Source organism: Atractosteus spatula, chromosome 19, assembly GCF_055471065.1.
Source record: "Atractosteus spatula isolate fAtrSpa1 chromosome 19, fAtrSpa1.hap1, whole genome shotgun sequence".
Classification (NCBI taxonomy): Eukaryota; Metazoa; Chordata; class Actinopteri; order Semionotiformes; family Lepisosteidae; genus Atractosteus; species Atractosteus spatula.
In genome coordinates this window covers 3,091,953-3,106,388 of record NC_142724.1, presented here as the reverse complement: position 1 = coordinate 3,106,388, position 14,436 = coordinate 3,091,953, and the positions used below count along the sequence as shown (strand labels likewise).

The following is a 14,436-nucleotide window of genomic DNA, read 5'->3' as shown; positions in this document are numbered from 1 at the left end:
TCAGTATTAGTATTACTTCCAGGACGTGCATGCGAGATATGACTAGCATGCACTTTAAGACATTTGCATTGTGTGACGTTGACTAAAGACTCTTATGATGATGCAAGCAGAATTTCGTTAATCTTTAACGAGGTATCACAAAGTCAACAGAGAGAGGTAGGAGCCAGCCAGCTTGAAGGAGCTTAATACCTTTGGTTGTGTGGTGCATTAGCACCAACGTGGGGCTAAAATTGAACAAACATCCTAACCTTGTGAGGATATCTCATCACCACGGAAACAACTTTGTTTTGTATATATAAATCAAACAACACCATCTTTTGAAGTGGCAAAAGCTTCCGATTCAGGTCGGCTGCGTGCAGTTTGCCCGTCGGAGGAGAGCGGAACAGTAAGAACATGACGAGAGCCCCTGCACACGCAGGACTGTGCGTGTGGAGGAGGGGCTGTCCTGGGTCTCTGCAGTCGGAGGGCCACGCCCTTCTCTCTCACCCTCTCCCCTCCCCTCCTCCACCTCTTCAAAACTCACTCTGACATGAGAGATAGCAGGGGATTAGAGGCCTTTCCAATTCAGTCTGACATTACAGGCACGCTCCAAAAATAGCTCCCAGGCGCCCTGGCCTCTAGCACAGTTGCCATGGTGACGGAACCACAGGCTCTATAAATAGACTATCAGCTCAAAATCTTGTGTGGCTGGAGAGAGGCCAGCCCAGCCCCAGCACGGCACGCAGAAGAGAGAAAGAGAAAGAGCGAGAGGGAGGGAGGGAAGAGACGGATGGAGAGGAGGGTACAAAGGAATGGAGGGCCGAATAGAAACCTGTGCCTGTCTGCAATGGAACGTTTGCATGAATCTATCTAGATAGAAACAGACACGTATGCAATGTGTACACACAGAGGCACTATCGCCCTAAAAGCGATCTGGGGAAGACAGCGAAACAGCGGCAGAGTCTGGGGCTTTTTACAGCTTTTTACTGGAAACCTTCCAGCCAGACTCCCGAGATGTGGCACACGCTGTGCGAGACTCCAGCCTGCCTCCCCCCTTTCCGCGGCACGGTTAACAGTGCTGCTCCAGGCCAGGCGGTACCGCAGTGTGCACACGCAAAGGGGCTTTCCTGGCGGCCACAGCGCAGGAGCTCGTCCTCGCGATCCCCCTTCTCCTCTCCTACTCTCGATACCACCCCCAGCGCCATGCCCTCCTCTCTCTCTCTCTCTCATTCCCCGCGTGCTGCTGATGACTCAGTGACTCAGATCCAGCCATTTTCTGTCACTGCAGAGAGAGACGCTGCCTCTTTGCAGGGAGGGAGGAGGAGGAGGAGGAGGAGAGCGAGCCAGCGGGCGAAGGAGAGGGAGGCGGGTGCTTCGGCAGTCACAATATGGCAACCTGGCCCCCAGTCCGCCAATCCGCACACGGGAGAACGACGGCAACAGCCATAACAATAACGCGCGGAGCAGACTCTCTCGTCCGGGGGCTGGTGCGGAGCCGGGCCCGCCGGCCCATCACACCGAGCCCCACTGTGCGGCCAGAGTCTCACAATCCCCTCAACAATCTTCCACAGAGCAGAAGCAAACTCGCAGCCTGGTGGGGCGCCGAGCTGTGTGACAGGAGGAGCTGTCTGACGGCTGAGGTGTGCAGCGTGCACGTATTATCGGGACAGTCCGAGCATCATCCTGGACGCCTTCAGAACAGACCAGCTGAGAAAGCACAACATGGGAGATGAGACTAAGTCCGAGCTGCACACCAAAGGAAATCCGCAAAATGCAGCTCGCGGGAGACATCCTTTTCATTTCTGATTTAGCAAATCAACAACGATCCTCTATATTTGAGCGAGTCCACAATCACAGAACATTTGCTTGACCATTTTCCTGTATAAGTTTTCAACACATTTGAGATAGGGCCCACTTCCTGAACATCTCGTAACACATTTATATGAAATCTTTCTTCAGTTTCGCAGAAAGAAAATACTTGACCAGCATTCGTGCACAAAAGCACAGGATAACATCCGGCGGTGCTGTCCATTGGTGGTTTCATGAACACGTCACAGTATGACAGAAGACAGGTTGAAGACACAAAACAAAACCTAATGTGCTGTTTCATCATCAGAGTCCGCACCTCATACAACCTGAACTGGCTCAAAGCACTGGGCCACAATTTCCCTGGTAAAGATCTGCCCCCCCTACGCCAGAGCCAGAGAATTGCGATGACGCAGGCCCACTGCGCACCGAGGATCATACCCACCCTGATGACTGAAACACTGCCCTTCCTCAGCCCTGGGCTCTAGCTTCTTGGACACAGGTGGGCGAGTAGCACAATTTCTCGGGCACTTGTGGGGAATGTTTTCCCAAAAAGACGGTGCTTCCACCACCCCCCCACCCCCCACAGACAGACCCTGGAGAACATGCCCGGAGCCCAGGAACCCCCAAAACACTTTACACCCCACCACAGGGCACGGGATCACTCCCACCAGGTTTAGTAACAGAGAAGTCTGGAATCGCCCAAAGTTCTGGCCCATTCATGAGCTATTCTTGAGAACATGCTATAAACAGTCTCGCTATTTCTGTAAATAAAAGGACAACCCTGGAATGGCAGCATCAGGCCATACAAGAGGGTGAAGACCCTTCATGAGCTAGCTGCTGTCTGGTCTGGAGGGAGGGTCCATCTTCCTCGCCGTGTTTGGTGGCTTTTGCTGGTCAAGAGGAGGAAACCATGCGGAGGTGAAGCGCCACAGCATCCGCAACAACACAAAAGCACAGCTCGGGCAATGACTGCACCCACGCCAAGGGGACCGATTTCTTTCGCCAAAGCCCTCCGCCTGATTGCACAGCGAGAGGCCCCGCACAGCCGCGGAGACGCAGCGGGAACAAGGGGAGAGCTCCAGGGCGGCGCAAACGGGCGCAGCTCAGTGCTGCTTTCATGTCCGCGCCGCGATGTCACGGCTCCCCCTTCAGCGCAACATGGAGGAACGAGAGGAAACGGGACTTTTCCTCTCCGGTGGGGAAGAGAGCTCTTCTTACTGCACGACTGGCACGTGAACCCCCCCCCCCCCCACCCACCAGAAAAGAGCACCCACAGTCCCCAACAAGACAAACAGAAACAACACGGATGGCTCTCGCTCTCCGCCGCGCGAGTCTCTGTCCCCCTCTCTCCTTCTGCAGCGCGGCGGAGCTATAAATAGCTCAGAGCCCGCTCTCCCTGCCTTACATAAGCACGGTGGGGGAGGGGGCTCACTTCCACCCTGGCTCAGAAAACCCGCCTGTGACTCTCGCAGGAGCTGGGAGGAAGGCGGGGGTCAGAGGAGGAACTGCTGGAAGGAGGGGGGGACTAGGGACTATCTAGGGGGGAAGGAAGCGAGCTCAAACCCCACAGAAACCCTCTCCCTGATGCCCTCCCTCCTCCCTCTCCCCGTCTCTGCTGTGCTCCTCTCTCCCCTCCTATCCTACAGTGCTCTAGCCTGGGTGTCCTGCTCCCTGGTGTTCACAGAATGCCACCTCTCCTGCTTGCGAGCTCAAAAGAAGCAGCGCCAAATTCTAAACAGCTTCGTGGTTCTTGCCTATTCTCTTCCCTGTCCTGCATGGCTTTTCTTGTGCACTGGATTCCTCCCCTGGCTCCGTCCAGCAACCAACACCCCCCTCCCCTCAACTCTGGGTCAGGTCTCAGAGGCCTCCGCCCCTCCTGAACACCCCTGTCATGTGACGGGAGTGTGAGCACAGAAGGCGGGGCTGGAATCCCACCAGACAGTCGCCCCCCCCCACCGGCAGCAGGGAAAGGAAAGTGAGAGCGTTTTAAAACTGCCCATCTCGAGCTCCACTCTGTGCACCACATCTCGCAGATCAAGACCCCGCTGCCCGCCCGTACCGCCCTCGTCAACGCCGGCGTTACAGAGAGGAGCCCGCCGGGGGAGAGCAGCCAGAGAGCGAGGAAGACGCTGTGCGGACAGTGGCACGCGTGAGAGCCTGGGGCAGGTCTGTGCGGTGGGGCGTACCCACATGGTGAGGTCAGCACCCTTCCAGGGGACAACGTGTCCCCTCGCCAGCTCCTCTCCCTCCCGGAGGGGCGCCCTTCGGGGCGTTTCTGCTGGAGCTTTCCAGGCGGCTCACTGGGCAGACAAGGCCACCTCTCAAAACAGCAACTTCTCAGCAAACTGCACCAAAACGTCATTGCACAGAAAGAAACTGCGGCGCGCAGACCCCAGTGCTCCGTGAGGGACGTCTAGAGGTACTTTCCAGACAGGAAGACCAAAAACCAAAACCAAAAGCGCCTGTGCAGTCTTAGAGAGTGTTAAAGCCAGCTGTGCCCCCCCCCCTCCTTGCCTCCCTTCAGTTCCAGGGAATTTTCACATTTCTGCTCTGAATTCATCTTTGCTGCAGACCTGACTGAGAGGGGAAGGGGGTCAAACTACAAGGCAGGACAAGTGAACATGTGGAGCAACACAGTGACAAGCAGGAACCCACAGAATAAAAACAGCTCCTCTTAAAAAGGATTAATACTGAAAATGTAACATCAAGAACACCTGCAATATTGTAGAGTTTACAACATACAAGATATACATATGCCAAACCAAGCCTTTAAGCCTTTAATAGAAATGCTGAACAAGGCGCACTGAGCATACGAGGCTCTGGCTGACCCGTGATGACATAACCGTGAAAGCTGTCCACAAGAGGTTCTCTGCTCATTTCCTGCTACCTACTGAAGCAGAGGCTCAGTTGGGCTAGCCAGCTTTGGACTGCTGTCCTGACCCAAGTGTTCTTTTCTGAACACCTTCTTGCTATGAGAGGAGAGGCCACCAGGTCTCTCCCCACCCTCACAATCCGACAGCCCCCTTTCTTCACTGCCTGCCATTTCACTCACCGCCAACTCTTGTACTAAAGCCTTCAACCGGCGTTCTTCTGCACCCCCATACTGTGCTATTACCCCTCTGCTGGTCTGCTGGGCTTGGGTGAAACAGCGATGGGGGTAGTTATGTGACGGATTGCAAGACACTGTGCTGGAATTTGTTTGATGTGGGGAGGAGTTTTGCTGTTGAATACTTTCAGCTTGCCTCCACAAATCACGATCAGTTTCACGATTCAGCTGGCGCAAAAGCAGCCGCCCCCAGAAAGACATAAATCCAGGAGAGGACAGTAAGGAGAAAAGCCTTCCAGAAACAAGGAAGAACAGGCCTTTCATACAGCCAGACCATGTCCACAGCATGGCACTGTCCAGTACCAGCCACTGCCCAGGCAAGTGCAGCTCCCAGCAGTGGAGCACACCAGAGACGCTCCTGGACAGCACACTGCAGGCCACACACCATGGAAACTGCGCACAGTTCAGAGCAGCAGGGAAAGGGGTGAGGGCAGTGCGACACCTCCACCGAGTAACTACAGCAAATGGCACAGCTCCGGTCAGAAAACACCACATTCTCCCATTAAAACTCCCGTTCGATTTCGCATACACACACGGTTTGCAGCACCTTGCAGGTCACAAGTCAGATCACATTCAGATCACAAGTCCCATCACACTGTCCAAGGTCCTGGGCACAACAGCAGCATCGTCCTGTTTCTGTCCAGGGGCTAGAATTCAGTCTGTCGTTACTGACTGCTGTCTCCCCCAACACCATCCTGGCGCCCCTGTCACACTGTCCCAAGGGCTGCCCTCCCATTCACGGTGAAAACTGAACCCTGGGATTTGTTTGCATGCTAATCCGGAGCCACCAGAGACCCGCGTTAGACTGTAACAGACTCAAGTTCCCCTTGGGAGACTCTGGACCCATCACAGTTCACTCTACAGCTTCTCTCCGCCAAACCTGAGAGGCAGGACCCAGCTGAACCATTGTCCAACGGAGACCTCCCAGAAACACGCCCAGCCCCAGGGCTCTGTCAGAACGGCCCCAAGATTCAGACGAGAGACCTACCAAAAGGCTGTAATAATCTGAGACGTTTGTGCACATTGAGCAGTTCTGCTCTCTAAATCCTCATTGCTTTGCTGCTCCCCCCCATACACACACACACACTCTCTCTCCAAACACACAACCCCCCCATTAGCCTCTCATCAGGCGAGGAGAGAGAGAGAGCGAGGCGATGGTTCTGATCACTCACTACTGCGCGCAGTCGATGAGCTGGTACTCGTTGGATCTCTCGTAGCACGCCTTCACCCCCTCATCCTGCCAGAGGATCTTCGTGTGTTCGTAGAACTCCTGAGGGAGACAGAGACACAGGCGTTCAGCACAGGCACAATAACAGGCTGCACCAAAATCCTTTCTCTTTAAAACAAAAACACAAAACATGAAACTGTTGGCATTTTGAAGCTCGTGCACGAGTTTGGTCGGCACTTTACAGAAGAGGATATTGCTGCTGCGAAGTCACTACAGGAGAGCGAACAGATCCGGTCCAGTGCTTGAAGGGGCGTCCCATGCTGACAGGGTAAAGTGATCTTTTTACCGGACACTTTGGGACAGTGAATTAAAACGGAGAACAGGAGGCACTTTGCTGCACAAAAGGTTTCGGGTTTTGGGGGTCTGGATCAAGCTACCCAGCCGAGTGGACAAGATGCATCAGTGGAGCTGGACCTGGGAACCGCCAGCCCCAGTCAGCCCACAAGGGACAGATTCACCCAACGTCTGCAGAGCGTCCCGTTTGTTATCTGCAAAAATCCGTCAGGTGGAAAAGGAAAACGGATGAACACGCTCAAGAAATTGACATTTTTTGTCTTCGGGCTATCAGTATCGAGCAATCCGCAAGGGTGAATTTGCTCTTGGCTGCTATCAACCAAAGAAAAGTTTTATACTGAAAGCACCAGAGACAGAGACAGAGACAGACCTCAAATGACGGTAAATGGAGGGTGTGCTGAGGGCCGTGCTCAACAGTTGCAAACTTTAGGAAGACCTCTTTCTCTGCAATTTTAGCTCATGTTATAAGGACCCCTTCCCCACGACGGACAGACAGACGCACACACACTCCCCTCCGGGGAGAAGAACAGTGTGTCCCAGCAACAGAGACTTCATTTATAACCAGTCACATGCATCTACAGCACAGGCAGGAGAAAAAAAATTGGGCAGTAATTTCTTATTGCATTACTGAAGCCAACCCATAATCCACTGGGCTGCGATTGAATACAGTATTGTTCCTCCTGTCCACAGGCTCTCTCTGCAAGTTGGCCTTTCTATTTCTTCTTCTAAAAAAAAAAAAGCAAGGACTAAGATAAAAAAACAGACAAGATTTTACTTAGGAGGGAGAGCTGTGCTACTGAGAATGACGATGCAAAACTTCCGAAGGAAGGGAAAACCGGACGGGGTGCAGGACGATGGGAACAGCGTGCAGAGACGCGAGAGCATGACCCCACGCAGGTCACGGGGACCATCAGATCCCGACGTCTGGGCCTCTCCATCGTGCGGGTGCTCAGCCAACATGGCCATCCGGGAAAGATCCAGTAACCCTGCTGGGACTGGATCCGTGCACCACGCGCAGCCTTGTCCCTCACCACGACATCTCAACCCGCAGCCCAAGGCTGGGCCGGGCCTCGAACCCAGCGCCTCCAGGGGACTCTTCGCCACCACCCTGCTCCAGAATGGGCGAGGTCCTCCGTTGGAACTCCGGGATGAGCCCCAAGACCGCCGGCGCCTATCCCGCCCGCCGCGACGGACGAAGCGTCTTTCGGGACCCCTCGCCCGACCCGCCTGCGACAACGCCGCTCTGGGACGGGCCCGGCAGCTCTCACCCCAGCCCGGGGAGAGCTGAGCATGGTACGACAAGCTCTAAAACAGAACCCGTCAGGGAAACGAGAACAATAAGAAAGGACGAGCGGCACAGAGGCGGGCTGGGGGGGGGGGGGGCTTTTTTTGGTTCATGAAACATCCATTTGTTTTCTGGCGGCGTGCAGGCTAATGAAAGATGCCATCTTGCAGCCCCGTGTTTTTCGGAGATGGGTGGGGCGGACCGAACAGCGTGCCAGATCCAATCCCATCTGCCCACGGGGAGGCGAAATGCGGTCTCTCTCTCTCTCTCTCTCTCTCTCTCCGACGAGTTATATTTAGATCAGGACAAAGGAGGAGAGGATACGAACAAGAACAACGAACAGGAGGTTCAGCCACTGCAGAGAGCCATGGGCGGCACTGTGCTCACACAGCGAGAAGCTGCTATATAGCGCCTTTCATCATGTGCCCCCCTCTTTCAGCAGTCCCGCACTGTAACAGCTGGGGTGTGGTGTGAAGATAAAGCTCCCAGTCACCATCCACATCTTCCCCGGCCAGTTACGTGCAGTTTATATGCTTCCACTGGCCAAACCATGATGAACCCCCGGTCAGATTAACAGAATCAATTACCCTGCCACTGAGATCATGGGCCTTGTGATGTGCTCTGAACCATTTAGACAATGGCTCGGGTTCTGGAGATAAAAAACTGGAAACTATGTGGAACCTAGAACAGGAGGCTCTTTACCCCGAGGGTGGTGGGAGTGTGGAGCAATCTACACAGCCACATTGCTCAAGTGGCTTCTTACAAGAAAAAGCCGGATGAGAACCAGGGATCAATCAGCTACTGACCAAAGGGCAGGGTGGTCCAAATGGCCTCCTCTCGCTTGTAACCTCTCTTATGCTCTTAGTGTGTATTTGGCATGCGACACCTGGACAAAACGGAAGGGAATTCATTACCCTCATCCCAACCTCAACTGAAGGGGTCCTCACTGGAAAAACAGGATGAGAAGGGACCTCAAATATTTCAAAACCCAACAGAACGCATTCCACATCCCACTCAAGCTGTTTGTAGAGGTCGAATGCATTATTCCGCAAGAGAGATTAATACATTGGCTTGTCAGCATATTACCACAGGACATGCAAGAACAAAAAACCTACGTTTTCAAGAAAAAAGAAAGAGAATGAGCTGAACAGTTTCCAGGTGTCATCCTCGGGACACGCACAGGCTGATGGGTTTGTGCTGTGTCGCTGCGGACCCCTCTCTCTACACAGTTTGGCAGAAGACGGAAACGGAAAGGATTCCCCATCAGCCTTTCTCAATTCCCTTTCTCTCCCGCTGTTGTCTTTGCTGTTGTTTGAAGTCAAGGGCTGGGATGACATCTCCTCCATCAGTCCATCGGCGCCCGGAGACGTCCACTGACCTGCCACTGCCCGCCCCCCCACTTCCTACTCACCCCTCTCTCCTCCCACTGTCCCTCTCCTCCCGTCTCTCCAGTCCCTCAAAGTGTCTCTCCTGCTCTCTGGCCCAACCACCTTGTTTCCCGGGTGTGTGAGTCCTGGAAGGTGCCAGCTCAAAGCCTGCTGAACCAGCCCAACCGGTTGCGGTGTGGCGGCCCAGGCAGGCAGGGAGACAACTGGTTGCCTGGCTCCAGTCATCCTGCCGAAGGATATCATAGTGGCCCGACTACTTCCCTGACCACGCTCTGAAGATTTTCACCCATCAGAGACTGCACCAACTCAGGCCAGAATAGAGCAGACTGCAGTAAAAGAGAACGGAGTAGTACAACTTACACTAAAAGCAGATTGCACTAAAATAGACCAGAGTAGTGCAGACTGCACTGAAAGGGAATGAAGTAGTACAAATTGAACCAAAGCAGATTACACTAAAATGGACCAGAGTAGTGCAGACTGCACTAACTGAGACTGGAATAGTGAAGACTGCACTGAAAGGGAATGGAGTAGTACAAATTGCACTAAAGCAGATTACACTAAAATGGACCAGAGCAGTGCAGACTGCACTCACTCGGACAAGACTAGCGCAGACTGCACTGAAAGGGAATGGAGTACTACCAACTGCACAAAAGCAGATTACACTAACATGGACCAGAGTAGTGCAGACTGCACTAAAACACATCGGAGCAGTGCAGAAAACAAGCCAGGATCGGGCTGGTAAAATGCAGCGGGAAGCTTGGTTTGTACCCTAGAGGGACAGGCTGATGCCCAGAGTGTGTGGAACCGATGTGGGAGCTTTCCCCTTGGCTCAGACTGGCCTGGCACACAGACGCTGGCAGCCTGGGAAAAACTGCTGAGCTCCCAAGCCCTTCAGAGCACTAACCCGGGACTGCTCTTCTCCTAAATAAAACCTCCCTGTGTCCCAGAAACAGCCTCTATCAATCAAGCCCCACAATGACCTGTCCTAGAGAAACAGGCTCCAATGAGCACGCAGGAGAGGAAATGTGCTTCTGAGACACCCTATGGAAAAGCTGCAATAAAATATTACCTTAATAAAAGCAGGCAGCTTCAGCTTTCACTTTCCTCTAGAATATAACTGCACTAAACGTAGCGTACACGGGAGCCCAGCTGCCCGCATCTCAGGCTGTCAAAGCACAGGGAAAAGGGGCTGACATTCTGGGGAGAGAGGAGAGGCCCCAGTGCAGTCCCATTAGGGCTATTATCTTCCTTCAGCACAAAAGTATTTTCTTTAATGAGCGGGCACTGGGATGCCAGGAGAACCCTTGCTGCCGTCTGGGGAGGGCAGCGTCGGCGCCAGGAGGCCCCAAAGTGAGAAGAGGATTTACCAACTTAACGAGCTTAACGAGAGAAGAAATCAATGGTGGAGAAAGACACGTCCTCCTTTTCTGTCAGTTAAGTCACCATGCTTGAAATAAGCATTCAGCAGCGCAGTCTGAAAAATTCTGCTTGTAAAACACCGCTTCCTCTCCAGCCCTTGATCCATATGGCAGTGAGTGGTTAACTGATCCCAAGGATCTTATCCAGCTGTCCCTTGAGGGAAGCAGAGGTAGCAACCCCAACGTGGCTGGGTAACCTGTTCCACGCTCCCACAACCCTTTTCGTAAAGACGTGCCTCCCGTGCTCGGCATTAGATGCACTTCCACATAGATTCCGCTGGTGCCCTCTGGTTTGTGTCTCACCTGGGTTGACAATGTCAGGAGTTTGAAAACTTCTATCAGGCCCCCTTGTAATCATTTAGGTTCAAGACTAAAAAGTTGCATCGTCATCAAACGTATCTAGTTGCTCTTCTCTGTACGAATTACAGCACACCAATCTTTTTTGTAAGTTGGAGACCAAAAAATACATACATAAAAATGTAAATGAAGCCTTTCTGGGGGTTACAAACTTCAAATATAACCCCTGATTGAAATCTATGCGTTTAAGCGTGGGGCCTAGTATTCTGTTTGCCCTTTAAATTGCTTCTAATTGTAGATGTGCGGACGCAAACACCCGAGGAGCCCTGCTACACCAAGCCCTCACCGTAGGGAACTCGAAGTCTTTCTGGTTGGCTAGGTTGAGGATGTAGTCGATTCGGAACTGGTTGTCTGGACAGGCCAACTGGACCGGCGGCGCCAGCGTGCTCATGGCTGTGACGATAGTCTGCGAAGAGCAAGGGGCAGAGGTCAGGATGCACTTTTACATCAGCCGCAGAGGACTGAGAAAAACTAAATCCAGGAAACCCCATGATGCTCACAAAGGGGCTTTTCTGGTTTTTGTAATCTCCTCTTCCTGCACCAAAACGACTGACATTTCATTCCGTTTCTGTGTTACAAAATCATGCACTTTGTCTAGACCACCAATTCCCCACACCCCTATATAATCATCCAATGCAGGAAGTTGTAGCAAATGTCACAAAAGAAAGTTTAATCTCTCTGCTAGGACACGAGTAACCTCAGAATTGCTGGGCTGATCTTGAACCAAACCCCTAGTTTCACACCCGCAACGTCGAGGTTGTCCAGTCCTGGAGCCTCTGCAGATTTTCAGCACAACACAGCTCTGACTCTAAGCCAGCTCTTTACTGTCTTAACGAGACCAATTTCACCGCCTCTCCCAGCTCCGCAGGTGCTGCTGAATTGCTGAGATCTGGGAGCCCCCCCCCCACACACATACCATCACTCACTCCTTGGCCATCACAATCAGAGACCGCGAGCCCAGCCCTCACGGAGAACTTACCTCTATAGCTTCTTTAATATTATTTTTAATGTCCTGAATTTTCTGTTTTTTCTCTCTGCAAAAGAAAGACACAGAAAATGGGAAAACGTTAACAGTGAATCTGCAGCTCCTGTGTAACCTCTGTTAGAAAAGGCACCTCACTGGCAGGCAGGGCTCAAGACAGGCCATTCAGCACATCTAGTGTAAAGCAGTTCCTGTACTACAGAGAGAGATATAGCGACTCCCTTCCTAGATGTGAAGTGCCGTAGGAGCTGAAAAATCGGGATACAAATGCAAACAATTGTTAAACCCACTTCCCCTGGATAACACTGGGGCCCTAAGGGTCTTTGCCCCGCTACCTTGTGTGACACAGTCCATCGGAGTCCCTTTGATAATACCATTCTCATTCCGAGGACCTGTGCCAACTCTCCCACGACCCTTGCGAAGAGCTCTCCAAGATTCCAGCCAGAGAGATTATTGGACACACAGTGGAAAAATGAACAAAATCAGGGGCAGGTATATAAATATAATCTGCTTTCTCCAAGCAGGACACACAAAGCTCCACTGATGTTGGAGTCTCTCTCGTTGGGACTGGCAAAAGGTTTTGGGGTCCCAAATGATGTCATGAAGGGAAAGCCTAGAACACTCCCTTCAGGGAAGAGGGGATCCCCACTCAGTCCCCTCTCTCCATGAGGAGGGTCTTCCTTCCTTCATCGTTTTGAAACAGAAGGGTCTTGCTCACAACAGCGGCAGCAGAGGGGACCCCCCTGCTGCTGTTGCTGTTTCCACACACCTACATGAAGGCCTGCGCACTGCCAGCCAGGCCACACGGTGGCGCGGCGGAGTGGACGGGCCTTCGCCGGCTCTCCTCCCTCCCTCTCGCTGGCCAGCACGAGCGGGTCTCCATCCGCCCCTCCCCAGAACCACCTGCCCGTCAGTGTCTGTGTCCTCCAGTTACCCCACCTGTCCAGCCCTCGCACACCGAGGCCCGCGCTGCCTCAGATAACCCCGCACTGCACTGACAAGCGCTCCTGAAAGCCGCTCGCAAGACCCTCCTGGAAGCATCTGTGCATCTAAAAAGGCCCAGCAATACTATTCACAACGCCAGCTGCCACCCGTCTTCGGGTCTTCCCCTGCCCTAGAAAATTACATCTATTTCCAACCATCACCGTCTCCTCACCCACTCGCTAATCCGCTGCCCAGCTGCGCAGACGGGACCAGCTGCCCTTCACTGTCCGCAAGCAGCCTGTACCCACTCTTCTCCGATGGGTACAGGGAGCTCTTTCTCAGGCGCTAAACCCCTGGAAATAATTTCTGCGGTATCTACTGAACCCCATTAACGATCATTTTCATCTGACTCAAGATCGGAGTGGATTGGCAGCACGATGGCGCAGAGGCTCGCACTGCTGCCTCACCAGACCGTGGCCCCGAGACCAGTTCTGGACCTGGGGTTCGTCTGTTCTCCCCCATGATCATGTGGGTTTCCTCCGGGTGCTCCCACAGTCCAAAGAGACGCTGGTAGGCTAACTAGATCCTGGAAAAACTAGCCCCGTGTGAGTCCTGTAATGGACTGGCGTCCCATCCAGGGTGTACCCTGCCTTATGCCCAATACATGCTGGGACAGGCTCCGGCTCTCCCCACTATCCTGAACTGGAAGAAGTGGTTAGCCAGCAGATGGACGGGTGGGTGATGTAGCGTATTTGTTATATTCCAACACCTTTGATCCGCCATGGAAGTGGCTTCGGAGTGAAACCCGGCTGGATTCCTGACCTGAACCCTTAGCTGAAAGAGGGTCTGCATTTTGCAACACCTCTTTGAGCTGCTTCTCATCCCCACCACCCTCTTCGCACGACGGGGAAACTGATCAGGGCGACGCCGGCGGACGGCTGCGTCTCGCTCAGCCCCCCCCGCCCCCCCTGTTCCCGAGCTTGAGCTCCGGCCAGGAAGCGACAGCTCCCAGGACGCGCTGACATGTGTCGTCCCCAGAACTGAATCAAAGCCAAACACGGTTTTCCAGCCATATCCTCTGCCCACACATGCTGTATATGCATCGCGAACAAATCAAAAACACATCTTTCCGAGTGGAGCAGGCTCGGTGCTGGAATTATTTGAGGTTTATGAAAGAATCCATTCACAAAAAATTTCAACCCGGGGGAGTATGGGGGGGGGGTGTTTCCCAGTTTCTTCCAAGATTCCAAAGGAACGAGAGAAGGAAAGAGGGAGAAAGGCAGGGAGCGACACCGAGGAGGGAGAGAGAGTAAGAGGGACCCTCATTCGAGGAAGGGAGAAAGACGGGAATCTACAGCAAGGAAGCAGGGAAAAACAGGGATCTTCAAGCAAAGAAGAGAAGGAAGAGCGAGCAGGACGGGAACAGAGGCACAGACGGAGAGAGGGGGAGGGGGAAGGGAGGAATTTTTCATGCGGAGCGCAGAGATCGTGATCGTGGGACTTGCTCTGGGCTGTCCCCCTCCGCTGGGGCCCCAGTCACAGAGCCGGGGCTACAGGTTATACCGGAACTGCCGAGTCAGCAGGCTGGGAATGAGAGGAATCCCTGAAATGCAAGGGGCTGGGCCGGGCTGGGCCGGGCCGGACCAGAAGCAGAACGGAGAAACAA

At 53.4% G+C, this 14,436-nt stretch overlaps 1 protein-coding gene across 2 annotated transcripts in view; it reads right to left on the bottom strand.

The window, feature by feature from the left end:
* gnas (GNAS complex locus) overlaps nt 1–14,436 on the bottom strand; it is a 65,672-nt gene that overhangs the window by 9,294 nt on the left and 41,942 nt on the right. For both annotated transcript variants that reach the window (XM_088937759.1, XM_088937761.1), the window contains exons 3-5: nt 11,844–11,898; nt 11,151–11,270; nt 6,067–6,164 (exon numbers count right to left, since the gene is read on the bottom strand). In XM_088937759.1, the coding sequence (XP_088793885.1) occupies nt 6,067–6,164; nt 11,151–11,270; nt 11,844–11,898 (273 nt within the window). The remainder of the gene's footprint in view (nt 1–6,066; nt 6,165–11,150; nt 11,271–11,843; nt 11,899–14,436) is intronic.